The 17232-nt window shown below is 39.6% G+C and overlaps 1 protein-coding gene across 1 annotated transcript; it reads left to right on the top strand.

Annotated features, from left to right (window-relative positions):
* Positions 1 to 345: 345 nt before the first annotated feature.
* On the top strand, positions 346 to 15092 carry GLRX3 (glutaredoxin 3). Its single transcript, XM_018078528.2, has 11 exons — positions 346 to 413; positions 3392 to 3500; positions 5763 to 5837; positions 6540 to 6741; positions 9867 to 10039; positions 10130 to 10191; positions 11625 to 11682; positions 12188 to 12240; positions 13148 to 13187; positions 13301 to 13393; positions 14840 to 15092. Exons 1-11 carry the CDS (start codon positions 346 to 348, stop codon positions 14888 to 14890), a joined length of 984 nt encoding a protein of 327 aa, XP_017934017.2. The 3' UTR covers positions 14891 to 15092.
* The last annotated feature ends 2140 nt before the right edge of the window (positions 15093 to 17232 follow it).

The following is a 17232-nucleotide window of genomic DNA, read 5'->3' as shown; positions in this document are numbered from 1 at the left end:
TCATATATATTTACACGTATTTATTTTTCTGATATGTTTTTATTTTTCTGATATTATTTATATTAACAGAAATATTTACTTTTACTTTCGAACACTAGATTACACATTCCTGGAACAGGAGCGTTCCAGGTCAGGTCGGACGGGGCTTTGGAACACCCTGGCCCATGAAAGCTATCCCTGCCTATGGAGAAGGGGTGGGAATGGAATGGGAGGCGCCACGTGACGGGGGGCAAACCCACGCGATCCGGGCGGAACCACCTGATCCGGGCGGATCCACGTGCCTCCCGGTGTCCCCACGTGCCCGCTGTCCCCTCCCTCCATCCCTCCCTCTGTCCCTGCCGGGCCATGGCGGGGGCGGTGGCGGCGCCGCGGGATCGCCGAACAGCTCAGGAGCTGCTGCAGCTCCGCGACAGGTGAGGGGGACCGAGGGGTGGCACGGGGTCCGCCTGCCATCCCCAAGGCCCCGTCCTGGGGGCCCCTCCCGCGGTTCCCTCGGGAGTCCCGTGTCGGGGTTTCCCGTCCCGGGGGTGCCATCCCTGGGGGTTCCTTCCCGGGGGTCCCGTCCCGCCGTCCCCCAGGGCACAGCTCGGGGCTCAGCGCAGCCCGCGCGGGGAAAGGAAAAGAAAAAAAAGAAAAAAACAGCCAAGCCCATAAATTGAACAAAGGCTGCGGGTTGGGGTCTTGGCGCGATGTTCTTAAGCCCCGATTCTTGCCTGGGGTTGCTCCAGGAGGGCGCAGCTGGAGGTGTCACCCTGCGGCAGCTGCTGCAGGGACACAGTGGCCAAATGGGCAAATCGGCAGAAAAGTGATACAAAATAGAGCCACCCTGCGATTTAAGGTTGTTCTTCTGCAGACTCCCAAGGTGTCGGCAAAACCAGCAGTCACTGCACGGTGTTTTCAGTGGAAACAGCAGCACTGGGTTGTTTATGGAGAAAGAAAGTGGCGTTAAATTATTCATCTCGTGCCACGGGGCTGGTTCCTTGTTAATCTGTTTTTGTGCTCTTAAAATGAGTTATTCTCCTTTCATGGAGTCATGGAATGTTTTGGGTTGGAATGGACATAAAAGCTCATCCCATTCCACCCCCTGCCATGGGCAGGGACACCTTCCACTAGCCCAGGTTGCTCCAAGCCCTGTCCAACCTGGCCTTGAACGCTTCCAAGGATCTTATTGCAGCATTCCGTGCTCATGTTTTACTTTGGGAGGCAAGAGTTGCAATAACCACCACTGTAATTACAGATGAATGGGTGCTTTAGTGATTAAATGAATGATTAAACCACCAGCATCACATTCCTAAGGCCAGCATAAGGAAACCTTGATAAATGTTGATTATGGGGAAAAAGAAACCCAAATTTTTTTGAAACTTGCTGCATCACTTCCAGTTTCTTTTCTGGAATTGTCCTTCTGCTGAATTCTTGTGCGAGGACATTGCAGAGGGAACTGTCATGTGTCAAAATGGAGGGAATACTTTGCAGGATGTAGGGAATACTTTGTTTAGAATCACTTATGTGCTTCATTTTGCCAAGTCTTTATTTTAATTCTTAATGTTTTCTATTAGTCTTGCTATTTTTTAAGGTTAAATTTAAGTTCTCAGAGGGCAGTTCAGCTGTAAAATTGGAAACATTCTGTGAATTAATTAAAAAAACCCATACCAACAAAAAACAACTCCAAAACTCTTGGTTCGAATTAAACTAAAATATGTTAAATTTAAATTAATTTTAAGATCGAATGTATTGTAAATGGATGTTGGGAAGGAAAGAGAGGCTCTGGTGGGATGAGGATTAAATAATCATGTGATTATTTGTCCTGTAATCGGATGTGTCCTGCTATGGACACTAAATTAAACTGAGAACTTGGAAATACAAGGTAAGAATCTGCATTTCTGGCAGAGAATGGAAAAGTTAACAGAAAGAAGGTGCATCAAAACAGTAATCTGATGTGTGACCATTAGGCTATTTCTGTGTCCTCTATTCTCTTTTCTTCCACTATTTCTTTAGCCAGTGGAAGCACCTTTTCTTATAAATTTGCTGCTGCTTTTTCCATTTTAAATGTTCTGTCGTTGTCACTGGGTGTATTCAGATGTATCAATGCCCAACCTGCCTAATTATTTTCCCCTCATTACTCTGTGGCAAGAAGTGTTGGTTGGTGTGATGTGAAAAGCTGGTCCCTGTTGGCTCAAAAGTCTTAATTAAATGTGTCTCTGAGCTGAAAACTGTTGGAATGTTGAGGAGACCCATGTCTGTGGGGGCTACCTGGGCTAGAACCTGCCTCTTCCCCTGCTCTGTTTTGTTGGAATTCAGGAGAGACAGTTTTGGGATCTTGTGTACAAGAGTCTTGGAGAATTATACAGGGGAGAACCCTGGAGAAGATTGTCCTGGACTGTTCCTGAGCTCGGGTCTAAATTTGCAAGGTTGAAACTTGCACAACAACAAAGCTGCCTTGTCATTCCATAATTGAGGCTTTAATTGGCTTTTGAAGCAGGACCACACTCTGAGGGCATGATGGGGAAAAAGAAAGTTTTTTCTATTGCTTCTCTACCAGAATTTTCTAGAATTGCTTTGTAAAATCAAGTTCATGAACCTTAAAGTATTCAGGGTGTGTAGTTACAGCAGGTAACTATTCCAGTAAGGATGTTGTCCTGCTGTTACAATTTATAATGAATGTCCGTTATTTAGTAATAAAAGACACTAAATGGCTTCTGTGATATTGTTGACTTGATTTCTTTATCTTTCTGAATAAATTATTATTAGTAGTATGTAGTATCTCTTATTCTTTATTCCCATTTTCCAGTGGGTTTGACCTCAGCAAAACTAGAAAAGGGAATTGAAAATTCCAATATCTTGTCACTGTTGTCATTCAAGTATGTTTAAGTTTGTGGGAATTAGCTCCTGGTACCCAGTGTGATGGGATTTCTGCTCACACCTGTGACTTCCCAGCTTTGAATGCTGTGTGGAATCAATACAAAACGTTCCAGGAAACCTGATTGAGGCTGGAATAAGAAGTTGAAGCGAATAAAAGCAGAAAAATAGCATTAGTGAGACATTTTTCTTTGTATTGAGGCTGGTTGGGATTTGGAATGTTTCCTGAAAAATCACTGAAGTTCTGTGGGCAAGTCCTAGAAAACTTTCGTAGTTTCACTTGCTGGATTTTCTTTTTTCCTCAGGAAGATGGTGTGGGTGTGGGTGGGTTGTTTTGTGAAGTCCCCATCCCTGGAGGTGTCCAAGGAATGATTGGACATGGCACTCAGTGCTCTGGTCTGGGGGACAAGGTGGGGATCAGGCACAGGGTGGACTCAGTGATCTTGGAGCTCTTTTCCACCCTCAGTGACTCTGTGATTCTGTTTATTTTTGCTTGAGTCTTTCCTTAACACTTAAATGCTGTTGATTTTCCCAGATCCCTGGTAGTTGTCCATTTCTGGGCACCATGGGCTCCTCAGTGTGCACAGATGAACGAGGTCATGGCAGCACTGGCCAAGGAGCACACACAGGTCACCTTTGTGCAGGTGAGTCAGGCAGAGGAGCCTCTTTTAAGCACAGAAGAGTCATTATTATAAACTAAAGTATTACCAAATATGGGTGAGGTTGTTTTTGAAGTGGCTTCACATTTGAAGATATGACTTGAACACGTTTTCACCTTCTTAAATCTGTTGTCCCCAAGGCGCTGCCACCACTGGGGGCATGATGGGCTTGGTCATGTCAGACATGGAATCCTGGAATGGTTTGGATTGGAAGAACCTTAAAAACCATACACTTCTAAGCCCCTGCCATGAGCAGGGACACCTTCCATTAGACCAGGTTGCTCACCCAACCTTGGTGATGTTGTTGGTCAGTCAAAGGGATCTCAGAATTCACAGAGGTTTTCTGTGGTACTAAAGATGAACCTTCAGGAAGGTGAATTCAGTCTGTGCAACACTGTCACTGTCAGGTGACAGTTGTGTAGTTCTGGATGACATAAACACAGCTGAGGTACTCTGTTTTTGTGAGAATCTCTTCACATCCCAGCAAGAAATCCAAGGGGAAGGAGAAACGAATGCACTTTGTCTACATGCTCTTGGTTTTAACCCAAATTTCTCTCATTAGTGAGACACCTCTGTGGTGCTGAGGGCAGGGAGTACTGGGGCAGCCAGCTGTGTGTGAGTCTGGAATTTGATTTCTTCCAATAAGCCTTCAGGTTCTGTGCGTGAGAGTTTCTTAATGATGCCTCTCAGTTGGTGTTTGTAAAACAGGTCAGAACTATTTTAATGGTATTTTATGACTTGGAGCTTCAAAACACCGGTTTTCAACATTTTGCAAATTCAAGATGCTTAAATTTATCTGGAGTTTAGTAGCTTTTAGTCAGGCCAACAGAGTTTGAAAAGTCTCAAATGCCTTTTTATTATTCATATGTTATTTATTTATGATCTTTATTATTCTGCTGCAATTTATTTTCTATCAACAAGGTTCCAAAGTGATCCAGTGCTGTAAAACTAAAATAATGGCACATCCTTTCCCCCTACTTCCCTCTGCCAAATATTACTTGATTAGAGAAAATAAGCTACTGAAATTCTTGGGTGAATTTTCTTGATACATGTTTTGGTGGGAGAAGCTCCTCATAAGGAATGTATTTGATTTTGAAAGTTTTGTGGCATTTTGTATTCCAAAATAGCCAAACCTGCATTTTTTTTGTCAGAAACCTGTTAACTCCTCAGATATTTGGTTGAAATGAAAGTGTGTATAGATCCCAAAACACTTAGAAGCAACATTTTGGGAAGTTGTACCAGTAAAAGCAGGTTACTGAAATATGAAATTAAATCTGTTCTGAATGGAATTATCTCTAAATAAATATAAATATATATAAAAATTAAATATAATAAATATATAGAAGTATCCAAACAGGAAGTTTTACTGGGAAAGAAAATTAATTTTAAATGTAGAAGTCATCATATGCCACTGGAAAGAGAATAGGTAATTGGAATTATCTATTCTCTTTTAATTTAGTTTCAATTGAATATAAGCTTTCAATTTCTAGCTTTAGTTTCTCAATTGGAGCATTGATTTACACAAGAGGATGTGAGGCTTGGGCTTTCAGTTTTGATTTTACTGGTTTGCTTCTGTCATTAGTGGGCTCATTAAGAGCCTGTAGAGCTGGAGCAGCTCAAAATTTGAGTTAAGACATACTTTCATAGCAAATTACTACATTACATAATTTCAAGTTGTGCACTGAATGCTGGATGAAACTGGAAGCAATAAGCTCAAGTTTGCCACTCAGCAGCCGTGCAGGAGTTAAAAATAAAGTTTAGTGGGGAAGAACCCCTCCTTTTTCCTGGCTAATTTGCAGGAGGCTGCAAATGTCAGTGGTGATGTAGAGCCCCGGAATGAGTCAATAGAGCCAAGAGCCGGGATTGCTGTGGGCACAACTCCCGCCCCGTGAGGTGACATGGCTGGGTCAGTGATTTATGGATTTCAATATAGTGGGAGCTGCACAGGATTGAAAATTTACAGGGTCACGAGTGCACCAAAAAATTTTATTCGCAGCCTCCGGGCGCCTCTTGGAATGTGCAACAAAATAAAAACCTCTGAACCTGTTTTGACACCGCCGAGGTTCAGGGGGAGACACCCAGCACAGAGAGTCTCATTTAAATGCAAATGTCTCCCCAACTTCAGCATCAGACCCTGTTTAAATGTAGAAAATGCCCAGAAGAACATTCCAGACAGCATTGACACCCACAGTGAAACTTGAAAGAAGATTAGGAAAATAATCTGGTGTTTTTTGCTTTGGTTTTTAGTTGGAAGCTGAAGCTGTGCCTGAAGTATCTGAAAAATATGGAATTAGTTCTGTTCCAACGTTTTTGTTCTTTAAGGTAAGAGAAAATGGGTTTAAGAGAAAATTTGTTTAAGGGAAAAAGGATTTAAGAGAAACTGGATTCCATGTGGGCCCTTAATATGTATACTTTTATAATACTGCTCCCAGAACATTAAGAACTTTCTCAGTGAGGGAACACTTCTGTATCAGATTGAAGTCTATCTAGTGGAACCTAAAAAAGTAGATAGAAATTATTTTTGCACTCTAGATGTAATATTTCAGAGCTTCCTTAACTGGTTTGGAATTCATGCATTTTTATTTATTTATTAATTATTATTTTTTTATTTTGTGTGGGGGTTTTTGTTGTTGTTGTTGTTGTGTTTTTGGTATTTTTTTTTTAATAGTAGTTGTAATGGGTCAAAAATTTCACAGTCGTATTTCCATGTCGTCTTGTAGTTCTACAACATGGCAAAAAGCCAAGTAAATAAAGTAATAATACAAATAACAAATATGTTTGGGTTGCATTTTCCTGTGATAATAAAACTCATAATATTTTCTTTACCAGTATATTTCTAATAGCAAATTTGCTGCCATTAAGACCAGCCAGACAACAAAAGGGTACGAGCCTGGGAACTCCAGACCCTAAACCCCCCCTGCATGTGCAAATCTATACTTTATATAATGGGTTTACTCTGTTTTTATGACAGTACAAATTCTGAATTGAGTCCTTTAACCCGAGCCTGTGCTTTGGTTCCTTCAGAATTCCCAGAAAGTGGACAGGCTGGATGGTGCCCATGCCCCCGAGCTGACCAAGAAGGTGCAGCGCCACATATCCGGCACGTCCCTGTCTCCCTCCTCCAGCGACAGCGCCAAGGAGGATCTCAATGCACGTCTGAAGAAGCTCATCAATGCTGCCCCTTGCATGCTCTTCATGAAGGGCTCTCCCAAAGAACCTCGCTGTGGTGAGGAATTCCTGGAGTTTGTGTCCGGTTTGGCAGCATTTGTCGGATTTATGGAGGTCGGGGAGATACGCCCCAACAGTGCCTTGTTCACCTGTTAATGGGAGGATTTTCGTGTTGCTGTAATGCAGCTGGAGAATTGTTATTCCCTCAGTTAAATTGTGGAAATGGAGTCTCAGATTAGAAGCTTCCTAAAGAATATGGGATGTGCAGTGTTATCCTTGAACCGGGACAGTTTTCCTGTGTTTATTCATGGCATGGGTGGGGCTTGAAGCAACCTGGGATAGTGGAAGGTGTCCCTGCCCATGGCAGGGGGTGGCACTGGATGAGCTTTAAGGTCCCTTCCCACCCAAACCACTCCATGATTCTGTGTGTTTCTCCCTCAGTGGAAATGTTTTTTCTTAAACCTCGTTCTCTTAACTCTTGCTGATGGTTTAGTGCTCAGTTTCTGACTAACTTAAAGTGTTGATCTACATGAAAAGCTCAGGAACAAATGTCAAAAGACAAAATTTTTAATTACTAGGAAACCTCTGCTGTTATGTAGTTGTTGGAATTGAGAAGCTGAGTCCCTAGAGTGAATATAGGAGTATTTTCCTTAATTTCAGGTGGCTTTGATTCAGGAGCAATGCTTGGCAAATAAAGTAGCTGAGAGGAGAGGCCACAGTGGTTGAACTGCTGGATGGGCCTATTGGGGTTGACACTGGGGTTGAATCAGGTGCTTTGGAGTGATAACAGTCTATATCTTCCTGTGAAGAGCTGATGAAGTTCCATCTTTTTCTCTGTAGATAATTCTGCATTTGTATCATGTAACAATGCGGTTGTAGCTGTGTAGAAGTTCCATATAACGGGAAATTATAGATAATTTTCTAGGAATGGAAAGTTTGGCTTGTTCTGTAGTAGGCTCTGATGAGCTTCTGGGATTTCTGAGAACTTTTGGGGTGTCTAAAATTTGTGGTTATTCAGATATTTCTTCAAGCTCTCAGTTTGCTGGTACCCCAGGAAAAGTGCACAGGAGGTGCTTACCTAAATAGAAGTATGTATTAAGATGGACTGAACACATGAAATTATTTGAATTGCCAGCTCTTAATTTACAGGTAGATATTGTGCTGCCTTAGGCTGATGTTCTGGTTTCTGGCAGTAGTTGGGAAATGTTAGTTGGGTCCATTAAATTTCTTAAAAAAGACAAAATCTATTTCAAGGGGCAGGTAATTAAACATTTTGTCAACATTTTCATCTTTTTCAAGGTGAAGATAATTTAAAATTTCGTCAGTGATGATCTGGATCTGTTTTATCAATAGTAGAAGTAATAAAAATAGAATTAAATACAGGAGTCAGGCTTGTTTAAAGGTGAAGCTATTTTTAATTTGTATCTATTTTGATACAAATAAGACTTGGTGGACTCTTTGGTTCAGTTGGCAAGTGAAGGAGACCTTATCCAGCAGGAATTTTGGGATTTTATTGTAGTTTTTCATATTTTTTTCCTTGGAAAAACCAGCTGAGCAGAGATTGGAGTATGGTTTGTTCCCTCAGATGTGTGTTTACTGACACTTGTATGTGGTTGCTACAGGTGCTGTATTATTTCAGTGGATTTATTTGGTAGTCTTGGTATGTATTTGGCAGTATTGGTATTTATTTGGTGGTGTTGGCATTTATTTGGTGGTATTGGCATTTATTTGGCAGTATTTATTTATTTCCTCCATCAATAATTTGTTCAGGGTGTTTTTATTGCTGTGGAATCTGTGATCACACAGATAACACTTAAACCATTTTGTCAGCAGTTTAATTATTCCTTGTCAGACACTTCTTCAGAAATTCTACCTAAATTCCCTTTTGTTATGGAAGTGAAACTGTTTGGGCACTTTATCCCTAAACACAGCTCTTCCAAATGAGCCCCAACCAGTCAGTCTTTCTGGTTTGCATGGAATTGCCTACAGCTAAAATAAAGCTGGGGTTTTTTCCCCTCCCCAGTTCCTTACAGTAGAAATGAGTTAATATATTGGAATAACCAGCAGCAATCAGCCTTTAGCTGTTTATTAATGAACTCCCAGATGTAGGAGAAATTCCAGGATCTGTTTGACTTCAGGCTGTACATGAACTCAACACTTCAGTCGTGCAAAGAAAAGCAACTTGGATGCCACAAGTATAAAAACTGCTGCTTCATATCTCAAGAAATTACACTTGAAAACTGCAATAAAACCCCATATTTCAAAGCTAAGAGCTGAAATCAAAGGTTATTCTGTTCTGCCACTTCCGTTTTTTCCCTCATTTAAACCTTGGGTTTTTATTCTTTTATTAAAGCCTTTAAGCATTGCCTTTCCCCCCTTTTTTTATTTAATATTTGTATAGAGGTTTTCATTTGTCTGCACAGCATTTGTTGGAATTCTTTGAGGGAATTGGTAGGATTGCAAGGGTGTTTGAATGCAAACCAGAATGAGTTGGCAAAGATATAAAACCTTATTATCACATTGATTTATGGGCAAATTCTCCCGGATCCTTTTTGCAAACGATGGGATTGTGTTGTCTGGGAGGTGTAAAAAGATGACTGTAAATTCCATAATAATAAAATTTTCATACCTACAACTTTTTACAAATAATGTGATGATTTTCTTGGGAAAAAGATGCTTAGTTACAAAAGGGAGAAACTTTTCTTCTCCAATTGGCTACTGCTAAACATATAAAATCTGGTTGTAAAATCATAATATTCAGTGCTTAATATCCTGCTGTGGGCATGACATAAGAAAATCTGTCATTAAGGGAAACAAAACATCATATGAAAGTGTCACAAGGGGAGTAAAATAATATTAAGTACTCAGGAGAACATAAAAAATTTAAAAAGGAATTTGCCTTTTATCACAAAGTAGGAAAGGATGCTCCTAAAGCAAAACAGTAGAAAACATAAAAGTCAGGTTTTAAGTTAAACTAGTGATAAGTAATAAATCAACTAACAGTAATAAATTTTTTTTCCCATTTATAATATTTGAGGATATTGATAGAGCAAAGAAGAACAACTAGAGCTGTTTTGAACTTACTATCTAGAAATATCATGGTTTTTAACTGAATAAAGTTTAACACAGGCGTGGGAATGCTTTGTTTAAAATCCTGTTTAATTCCTGTTTCTGTCTCTGCAGGTTTCAGCAAGCAAATAGTGGAGATCCTGAACAAACATGGTGTTTCCTTCAGCAGCTTTGACATATTTTCTGATGAAGAAGTTCGTCAGGGACTCAAAACTTACTCGAATTGGCCAACTTACCCTCAGCTCTACGTGAATGGAGAGCTCATAGGGGGGCTGGATATTATCAAGGTAAGAAACTGGGATTTTCTGAGTATTTTTGGTTGTCAGAGCATGTTTTTCATGCTTTTTACATGTCCTTTTCCTTCCCAATTTCCCTAGGAACTTGAGGCGTCTGGAGAGCTGGACACGATCTGTCCCAAGGCCCAGAAGTTGGAGGACAGGTGGGAGGAATTTTGCAGGGTATCTATTTTTGAGGTTTCCTTTAAGTTTGTTTGCATAGGGAAAAGCCTCATATAAATTCTTGCTCTTTGATTTTATCAAAACTGCATCAAGAACTTACTTACAGAACTCTTCAGTTGTTTCAAATATTCTGGTTTTTATCCGTCAGTCACTTAATATAAAGTTGTAGTGACCCAATAGTCTTTAGTTATATATGTGTTTCATTTTTACTTGTAGCAGGAATACAGAGATTCCTTCTTGTGTCTCTTTTGAGAATTTATTCTTTAGAGATAACTGGAAAAATCGTCTTTTAAACATGAGTAGCTTTTATCAGCTTTATTTGTCATAGACCTCTGATGTCACTGGAGAGAATCCCTGCTCTTGTCTCCTCATTTTCCTTGTTTACTCGTGTCCTTCAGTTCCTGTTTTCTTTCACCTTGGCAACACAAATATGTGCTGCAGCAGCGGGAATTCTGTTGATTCCTGACTTGGATGGAGCATCTGGATGCCAATTTGTCCTCCTTTAACCTCCCCATATGAAGATCCACTCCCAGAATTCCAGGCTCTGGATATCTGACATCTGGATATCAGTCACTCTGCTGCCCAAGTTGCTCTTAGATGTGGCTTTTTTTCCCTAATTTTTATGGGAATAGTGCCATTAAGACATGCAAAGAGGATGTTTTCCAAGAAGGTGGACTGTACCCGGAAGGCAAATGTGTCAGCACAGATTCCAGGTTTTACTGTGCTCTGGATGTGACTCCTCCAGGTGCTTTTGCCTTCTCAGTGCAGTGAAGAAATAATTTAATACATTCCATTTCAATGTGGTGATAATTAACGCTTCCACAGCTGTGGATTTATTAATTTATTCCTTTTTTTTTGGTAATCCACTTGTAAAGTGTTTCACTGAGGCCACAAAACCCAATCACTGCCTTTCACAATTTGAGTTTTAGAGATAGAGATGAGATTGTCTCAAGATGGCCTTTAAAAACTTACTTTAGAAAGTCTTTTAGCCCCCTTCTGTGCATTATAAGGAGTTTTTCATGAAATTAGACATTTTTTTGTGTGATAGTTTTTGACCTAACTTGTGTAAGCAGCAACTTGGTTGAATTTATCCATAATTTTTTGCCTTGCTCAATCTTGTGGGGGAAATCAGGCAATGGGGAATGCCTTCTGCTTCCCTAAAGTGTTTTAGTAATTAAAGTTGTTAAATGTCTCCCTAAGGAGCAGCAGGAGCACCTGTGGAACGGGAGTGTGAAGTTTTTATCAAGTTTTTTAGCAGACTGGTCCTGGAATGGGATAGGCTGGAAGGCCCCTCCCAACCCAAACCAGTCTGGAATTCTCAATTTTATTTTGTTTTTACACGTTGTTTTCCTCTGACAACAAACTTTGGGATAATAACCAAGCTATTTTATATCTTTTTTCCTGCTTTCCCTAGGCTTAAATCCTTGATAAACAAAGCTCCTGTGATGCTCTTTATGAAGGGAAACAAACAGGTGAGATAAAATCTTTCAGAATATATTATATTTTTTTTAAACAGTGACAGTTACCTCATTTTTTGTTAATTCAAGGTAATAGTGCTGGAAACTTAGTTTTTTGTCCTTTTATTTGGTACTTTTTCAAGCCATAGAACAGTCCCTGTTTTTTATTATTGCTGAATATAAATTCAGTGTCTAAAAAAAATACTGGGTTTTTTTGTCCATATACTGCCAATGTGAGGAGTTTACAGTAGATATTAATTATTAATTAATTTTAATTGGGAACTGCTGTACTCAGCAGCTGTGTATTAGTTGTAGTTTATTGGAATGGCAAGTAAAGGGTATTGATGTCTCAAAGTAAAGCACATTTATTTTCTAAATCCACATAAGGCAGGATATAAAGGATGAAAAAGAGATTAACTGGAGTGGCTTATCCAGCAATAAATTGGGAATAGCTGAGGATTTGGAATTTTGTGGATTAAACACAACAGATCTATATTTTAATGCATGTTTTATATTTTAGATGGCAAAATGTGGCTTCAGCAAGCAAATTATAGAAATTATGAATAACACTGGGTAAGTAACTGTTTTTTACTGAACTTGGGAAGCAGTTTTGGTTTAAAAACTGCATATTATAAATCAAGAGGTTAGAAAATACTGGTGGAATAGTTCCCCAGATGTAAGTTTCTATTTTTAAATAGTATTTTAAAGTAGTTGAATTCATTATTGGGTGTTAGGATGGGCTTGTGGAGATAATAAATAACTATATATCAATATACAACTCAAAAATAAACAGCAGTTACTAAAATCATTGTCCTTTTCCACTTGCAGGATTCCACATCCTTGAAAAGTGCTAGTTCTTAGAAAATTAGGGATTGCACATCAAAATTCATACAAGAATCAACCAGAAATTAAATTTACACAGCAGTTTGGTTATTGTGTTTTACACAAGCACTTTCTGAAGGTGGTGAAAGAGCTGCAGCTGGTCGATTATTTAATAAAAACCTCCGAAGTTTGTGTGTCTTTTTTTATTTTAATTTTTTTTAAGCTAATAGTGAGCAGAATTAATTTGAACACATGGTGGCCTGTTAGAGCCTAAGATACGTGGCTTAATTTTTTATTGTATCATCCGTGCATTTTAAAGAGTTTCTTATAAAATTAGGCATTTTTCTACATTGCAGTTCTTGGCATAAGAGTTGGCATTGAGATTTTTCCTCCTAATACCTGTTATATCTGAGTAATTTGGAAGCTGGCCTGTAAATATACCCATTATTGAGAATTTTGAGAGAGTGTTTTGGAGAACCGTGACGGGTTTTTTTGAGAATTGTGAAGGGCTTTTGAGAATTGTGAAGGGTTTTTGAGAATTGTGAGGGGGTTTTTTTGAGAATTGTCAGGGGTTTTCTAGAATTTTTGAGGATTTTTGTTTCTTTGAGAATTTTTCCAAACTCCACACTGAATAATGAATTTCTTTTCCTTTTTCTAGCATTGACTACGAGACCTTTGACATCCTGGAAGACGAAGAGGTAATGAAGCTTCTCCATCACTGAGGATTTCCCTGGAGCTTTGGAGAAAAACCTAAATTTGCATTTTTAAAGGAGAAATTTACATTTCAGATGTATTTATTTTTTTTTTTTAGGTGAGACAAGGATTAAAAACCTTTTCCAACTGGCCCACGTACCCCCAGCTCTACGTGAAAGGAGAACTGGTTGGAGGGTTGGACATTGTGAAGGTAAGAATGGGAGAAGTTGGAGATTAAATAGAGTTTTTATTCCAAATAATAGGATTTTTTTTCTGCCCATAACCTACAGAAGTTGCTATGGTGGCCTCAAATCTTGACCCCAGATGACCTGGATGCTTTTCCTGTGATTCCTCTGAGCTCACACCCAGGGAAAGGAGCTTTAAATCTCCAACATTCCCATTTAGCTGTGGGATGTATTTCCTTGACAACACTCAGTTACTGTAAAACCCATTTTTACAGGTTTCTCTTCCTTAGTTTTACTTCTGACATTGCTTTTTTCTCAAACCGAGTGGGTGAGACTTATTTTTCCTTGCAAACAGTCTCATTCCTGGAAGAAAATCAAAGTTTATTGCAGTTGTTTGAACAGCCCCCGGAGCAACAAAAATAGATCTGCATCTCCTCCTCTGGTTGTTGATTTTTGTAACACAGCAGGCCCAGAGTTCTCAATCCAAAATACTCCTGAGCCCATTCCTGTCTGGATGGTTTATAGCCAATTCCATGGACATTGTAGCTCCTGGGAAGGCACAATCAATAAATCTCATTTAATTCTAAAAAATACTGATATGACTTAAATTTTATGGATTAATTTTATTTATTTAACAAGTGTGGGTATTGCTTAAATTGTATAGATAATTCTATTTATTTAACGAGTGTGGGGGCTTTTTCAGTGATCAGTAAGTAGAGTCTTGGGCATTGGGAGATGCTGCAAAATTCTCTCCCTGGTATTTAAATATAATTTGTCTATTTGCATCTTTGGGCTGTATTAATTCACACTATGGGTGGATGAGTGTTGTAAGTGTTTTAAATTGCATTTTTTAATGCAGCATAATATGGAATAAAACAGACAGCTGTTCCTCTTGAGATGAGGGAAAAGAATATATATTCCATGTTATTTTAAAACTGTTTCCTGGTGTTATGTAGCTCTTTAACAAGTTAACAGCCTTCTAATTTGAATTTCAATCATCGAGATAATATGGGCAAGTACCTCTTATTCAGAATCCTTAAAATATCTTATTGTCTTGTTGGTTTTGATAGGTAGGAGGAACATAATTTATCAGTGGATGGTAATTTTTCACTTTTGGGAGGCCTTTCAGATGTTGTAAAATTTTGTGGATGCCTGAAATATATCTGGAGTTACATCTAGGAGGAGAATCTGGAATTACATCCAGGAGGAAATATCAGGTTGATAACAACCACTTCTTTTGAAGGTTTACCTTTCCACTAAATATTTTGCCTCTCTTACTAAACAGACACAAAATAGGATTTAAATACAACATTATAAACCTCAGTATCTTGGCCAAGAGGGACCTCTAGTGAGTCATCAATGCATTCCCTTCCTAGTCAGGGAGTTATTTCCTTATCCATCACCATTCCCTGGTGAAATTCTGTTGGCATAATCACAAAATGTCCATAATTGCTGTATTTATTTCTTTACAGGAGCTGAAGGAAAGTGGTGAATTGCTGCCTGTGCTGAAGGGAGAAAATTAATGGGGAAGGACATCAGTGGGAAGAGAAATCCTTGGAACAATTACTCATTTAGGGATTCTATTGGAGCAATATACAACTTAGCCCTGTGGAATATCAGGAGTACAGAAAGATAGTAAATAAATACTCTCTGTATTTCACCACATTTAAAAATGTGTTTTAACTGGAGAGACAAAAATGTCAATTAAAATCTGATGCTCCAGAATTTTGCGTGTTGGGACTTTCTGTGTATTATTTCCGTTTGGATGTTTAAGAATTGAGTGATGACTTCACTCTCCACCCTAGAACTGTATAAGACTAAATTGCAACTGGTTTTTTTGGGGCTCAGCTCTCATTAGGAGAATATTAATGGACAATGTTATGGAGCATCATAATTTCCTGTCCCTCTTAATTGTTTTCGTGTCTAGTGAGCAAGAAAAATACAATTGAAGCCTTCATCCAGTGCAGCATTAGGAAGTTATTAACAAGTTCCTGCTCTATACACTGCATCTTCATTAAGCAGCCACAGTAATTGCTAATTTGAGGTGTTCAGCCTGTTCTAACATGGTTTTTGGGCGTGTTTAAATGAGCCAATAAACAGTGATTAGGCCACTGTTGGTGCATCCTCAGTGATCCTTCAGTGAGATGGAAAGATTTGGTTCCTGGATTGTGACTTTGGGAATACAGGAATCCTTCACTGCTGGATTCAGAGGATTTTGGTTTTAGTCCTTGTTTGAATACCTGAGTGTGCATCAGGATCGTGGCCAGAAACTCCCCTGGGAAGTTGCTCCTTGTCAGGAGGGGTCAGGAGAGACACTGCTGAGTGTGCCCAGAAAAAGAGGCCTGAGTGAGGTGGTGCAGAGTTTTAGGGAGGAGCTGGGAAGGTTTTGGAAGCAAGTTTGGGGCGTTGCTACTTAAATTCTAAATACAATCTAAGTCTTAGAACCTAAAGCAAGACTGGTATTGACCCTAATCCCAGACTGGGAAAGGTTGGCTGCAGGTAAGAAGGTACTACATGTGTTACAGGATTCCTGGTGATTGATATTTGATTGAGGTATCAATTTTCTAGGATTAACCTTAGTAATTACTGTAAAATAGGATATGTTATAACTTTAAAATCAGTTTTAATCGCTATAAAATTGTCCCTCTCATGCAAACAAGCCTTAATTCATGTTTCCAAGTGAATTGCAAGTGCATCCAGGCAGTTGTCAGTGGGAAAATAAATAATAAATTATATCAAAACATAACATCCCTGTGGTGAAATTAGGAGATAGAAGCTTTAATTAAGTCCTAAATACCAAATGCTGTTTTCTCTGCAATAGTTTTCCTTCAGAATTCACTGCAGTGGAATTTACTTGATGTTTATGGAGTCCTGTTGATGGATTTATAGATATGCAGGAGAGCAAAGGGGAGTAACAGTTTATTCTCTGACGATTTGTATTTTTATATATTCTTCCAGTACTGGATATTAGGAAGAAATTGTTCCCTGTGAGGGTGGGGAGGCCCTGGCACAGGTTGCCCAGAGAAGTTGTGGCTGCCCCATCCCTGGAAGTTTCCAAGGCCAGGGTGGACAGGGCTTGGAGCAACCTGGGACTGCACAGGGATAACTCTGTAGAAATGTTGTCCCACTGCCTCTGGAATAGGCTGATACTAAGGGGAAAAATTGCTTTATCTGGAAGAGACTGGTTTATTGGCAGCTGTAATGAGATGATGAGGTGGATTAATTAATGAGGGACAGGAGGGGCAGTGGGAGTTCTGTGGTTGGCACCTGTAACCAGGGCAGGTGCTGGTGTTCATTGCACCTTTCCAGGTGCACACACACCTTGCCTCCTGCAAATCCTTCCTGGTGCTCTTCCAAAGTCACTCCTCTGCCCTGTGGAGAAGTGCAGGCTGAATTCTGAGCTGTTTTTCTATAAATCAGAATGATTTGGGCAATAAAGTCAGAGGGTGTTCCCAGAGCTCTCAGGCTGAGTGTGGGGAGCGCTGGGAGCTGTGCTGGGACACATCCAAGGAAAAATGGAGGTTTTGCTCAGAAGGAGGAAAAGGCAATGGAGTGTGGGAGCTGCAGTCCTCCAGGTGAAGAGGTGAGTGATGTCCCGAGCTTTTACAGCTGCTAAACTTGTTCCTTTTCACTGGTGGAGTACTTGACATCAGTGTTTGGGTGCAGTTAACATAACTTACGTCCTGCTTATTTGTATTTTTCTCTTTTGCTTTCTTTTCCTTGCTTGTCCTAAGATTTCAGTCAGATTATATTTTTCCCTGCACTTTAATATGAGTAAAAAACCCCAAACTAATCATGAAGATGATCAAGAGGGGAACAGGCTGCCTTGGGAGCTCTGTCCTCAGTGATTAACCACTGTGTGGTA

Source organism: Manacus vitellinus, unplaced genomic scaffold, assembly GCF_001715985.3.
Source record: "Manacus vitellinus isolate BGI_N305 unplaced genomic scaffold, ASM171598v3 scaffold_40_pilon, whole genome shotgun sequence".
NCBI lineage: Eukaryota > Metazoa > Chordata > Aves > Passeriformes > Pipridae > Manacus > Manacus vitellinus.
The sequence above is the reverse complement of the archived record's forward strand: the minus strand, read 5'-3'. Positions and strand labels throughout refer to the sequence as shown.

Bases quoted from the DNA above. Each gene is read 5' to 3' on its own strand.
- GLRX3 (XM_018078528.2), top strand. From the start codon at position 346: ATGGCGGGGGCGGTGGCGGCGCCGCGGGATCGCCGAACAGCTCAGGAG. The intron at 3,501-5,762 runs GTGAGTCAGGCA...TTTGGTTTTTAG, and splicing joins CACAGGTCACCTTTGTGCAG to TTGGAAGCTGAAGCTGTGCC. The intron at 13,394-14,839 runs GTAAGAATGGGA...ATTTCTTTACAG, and splicing joins GAGGGTTGGACATTGTGAAG to GAGCTGAAGGAAAGTGGTGA.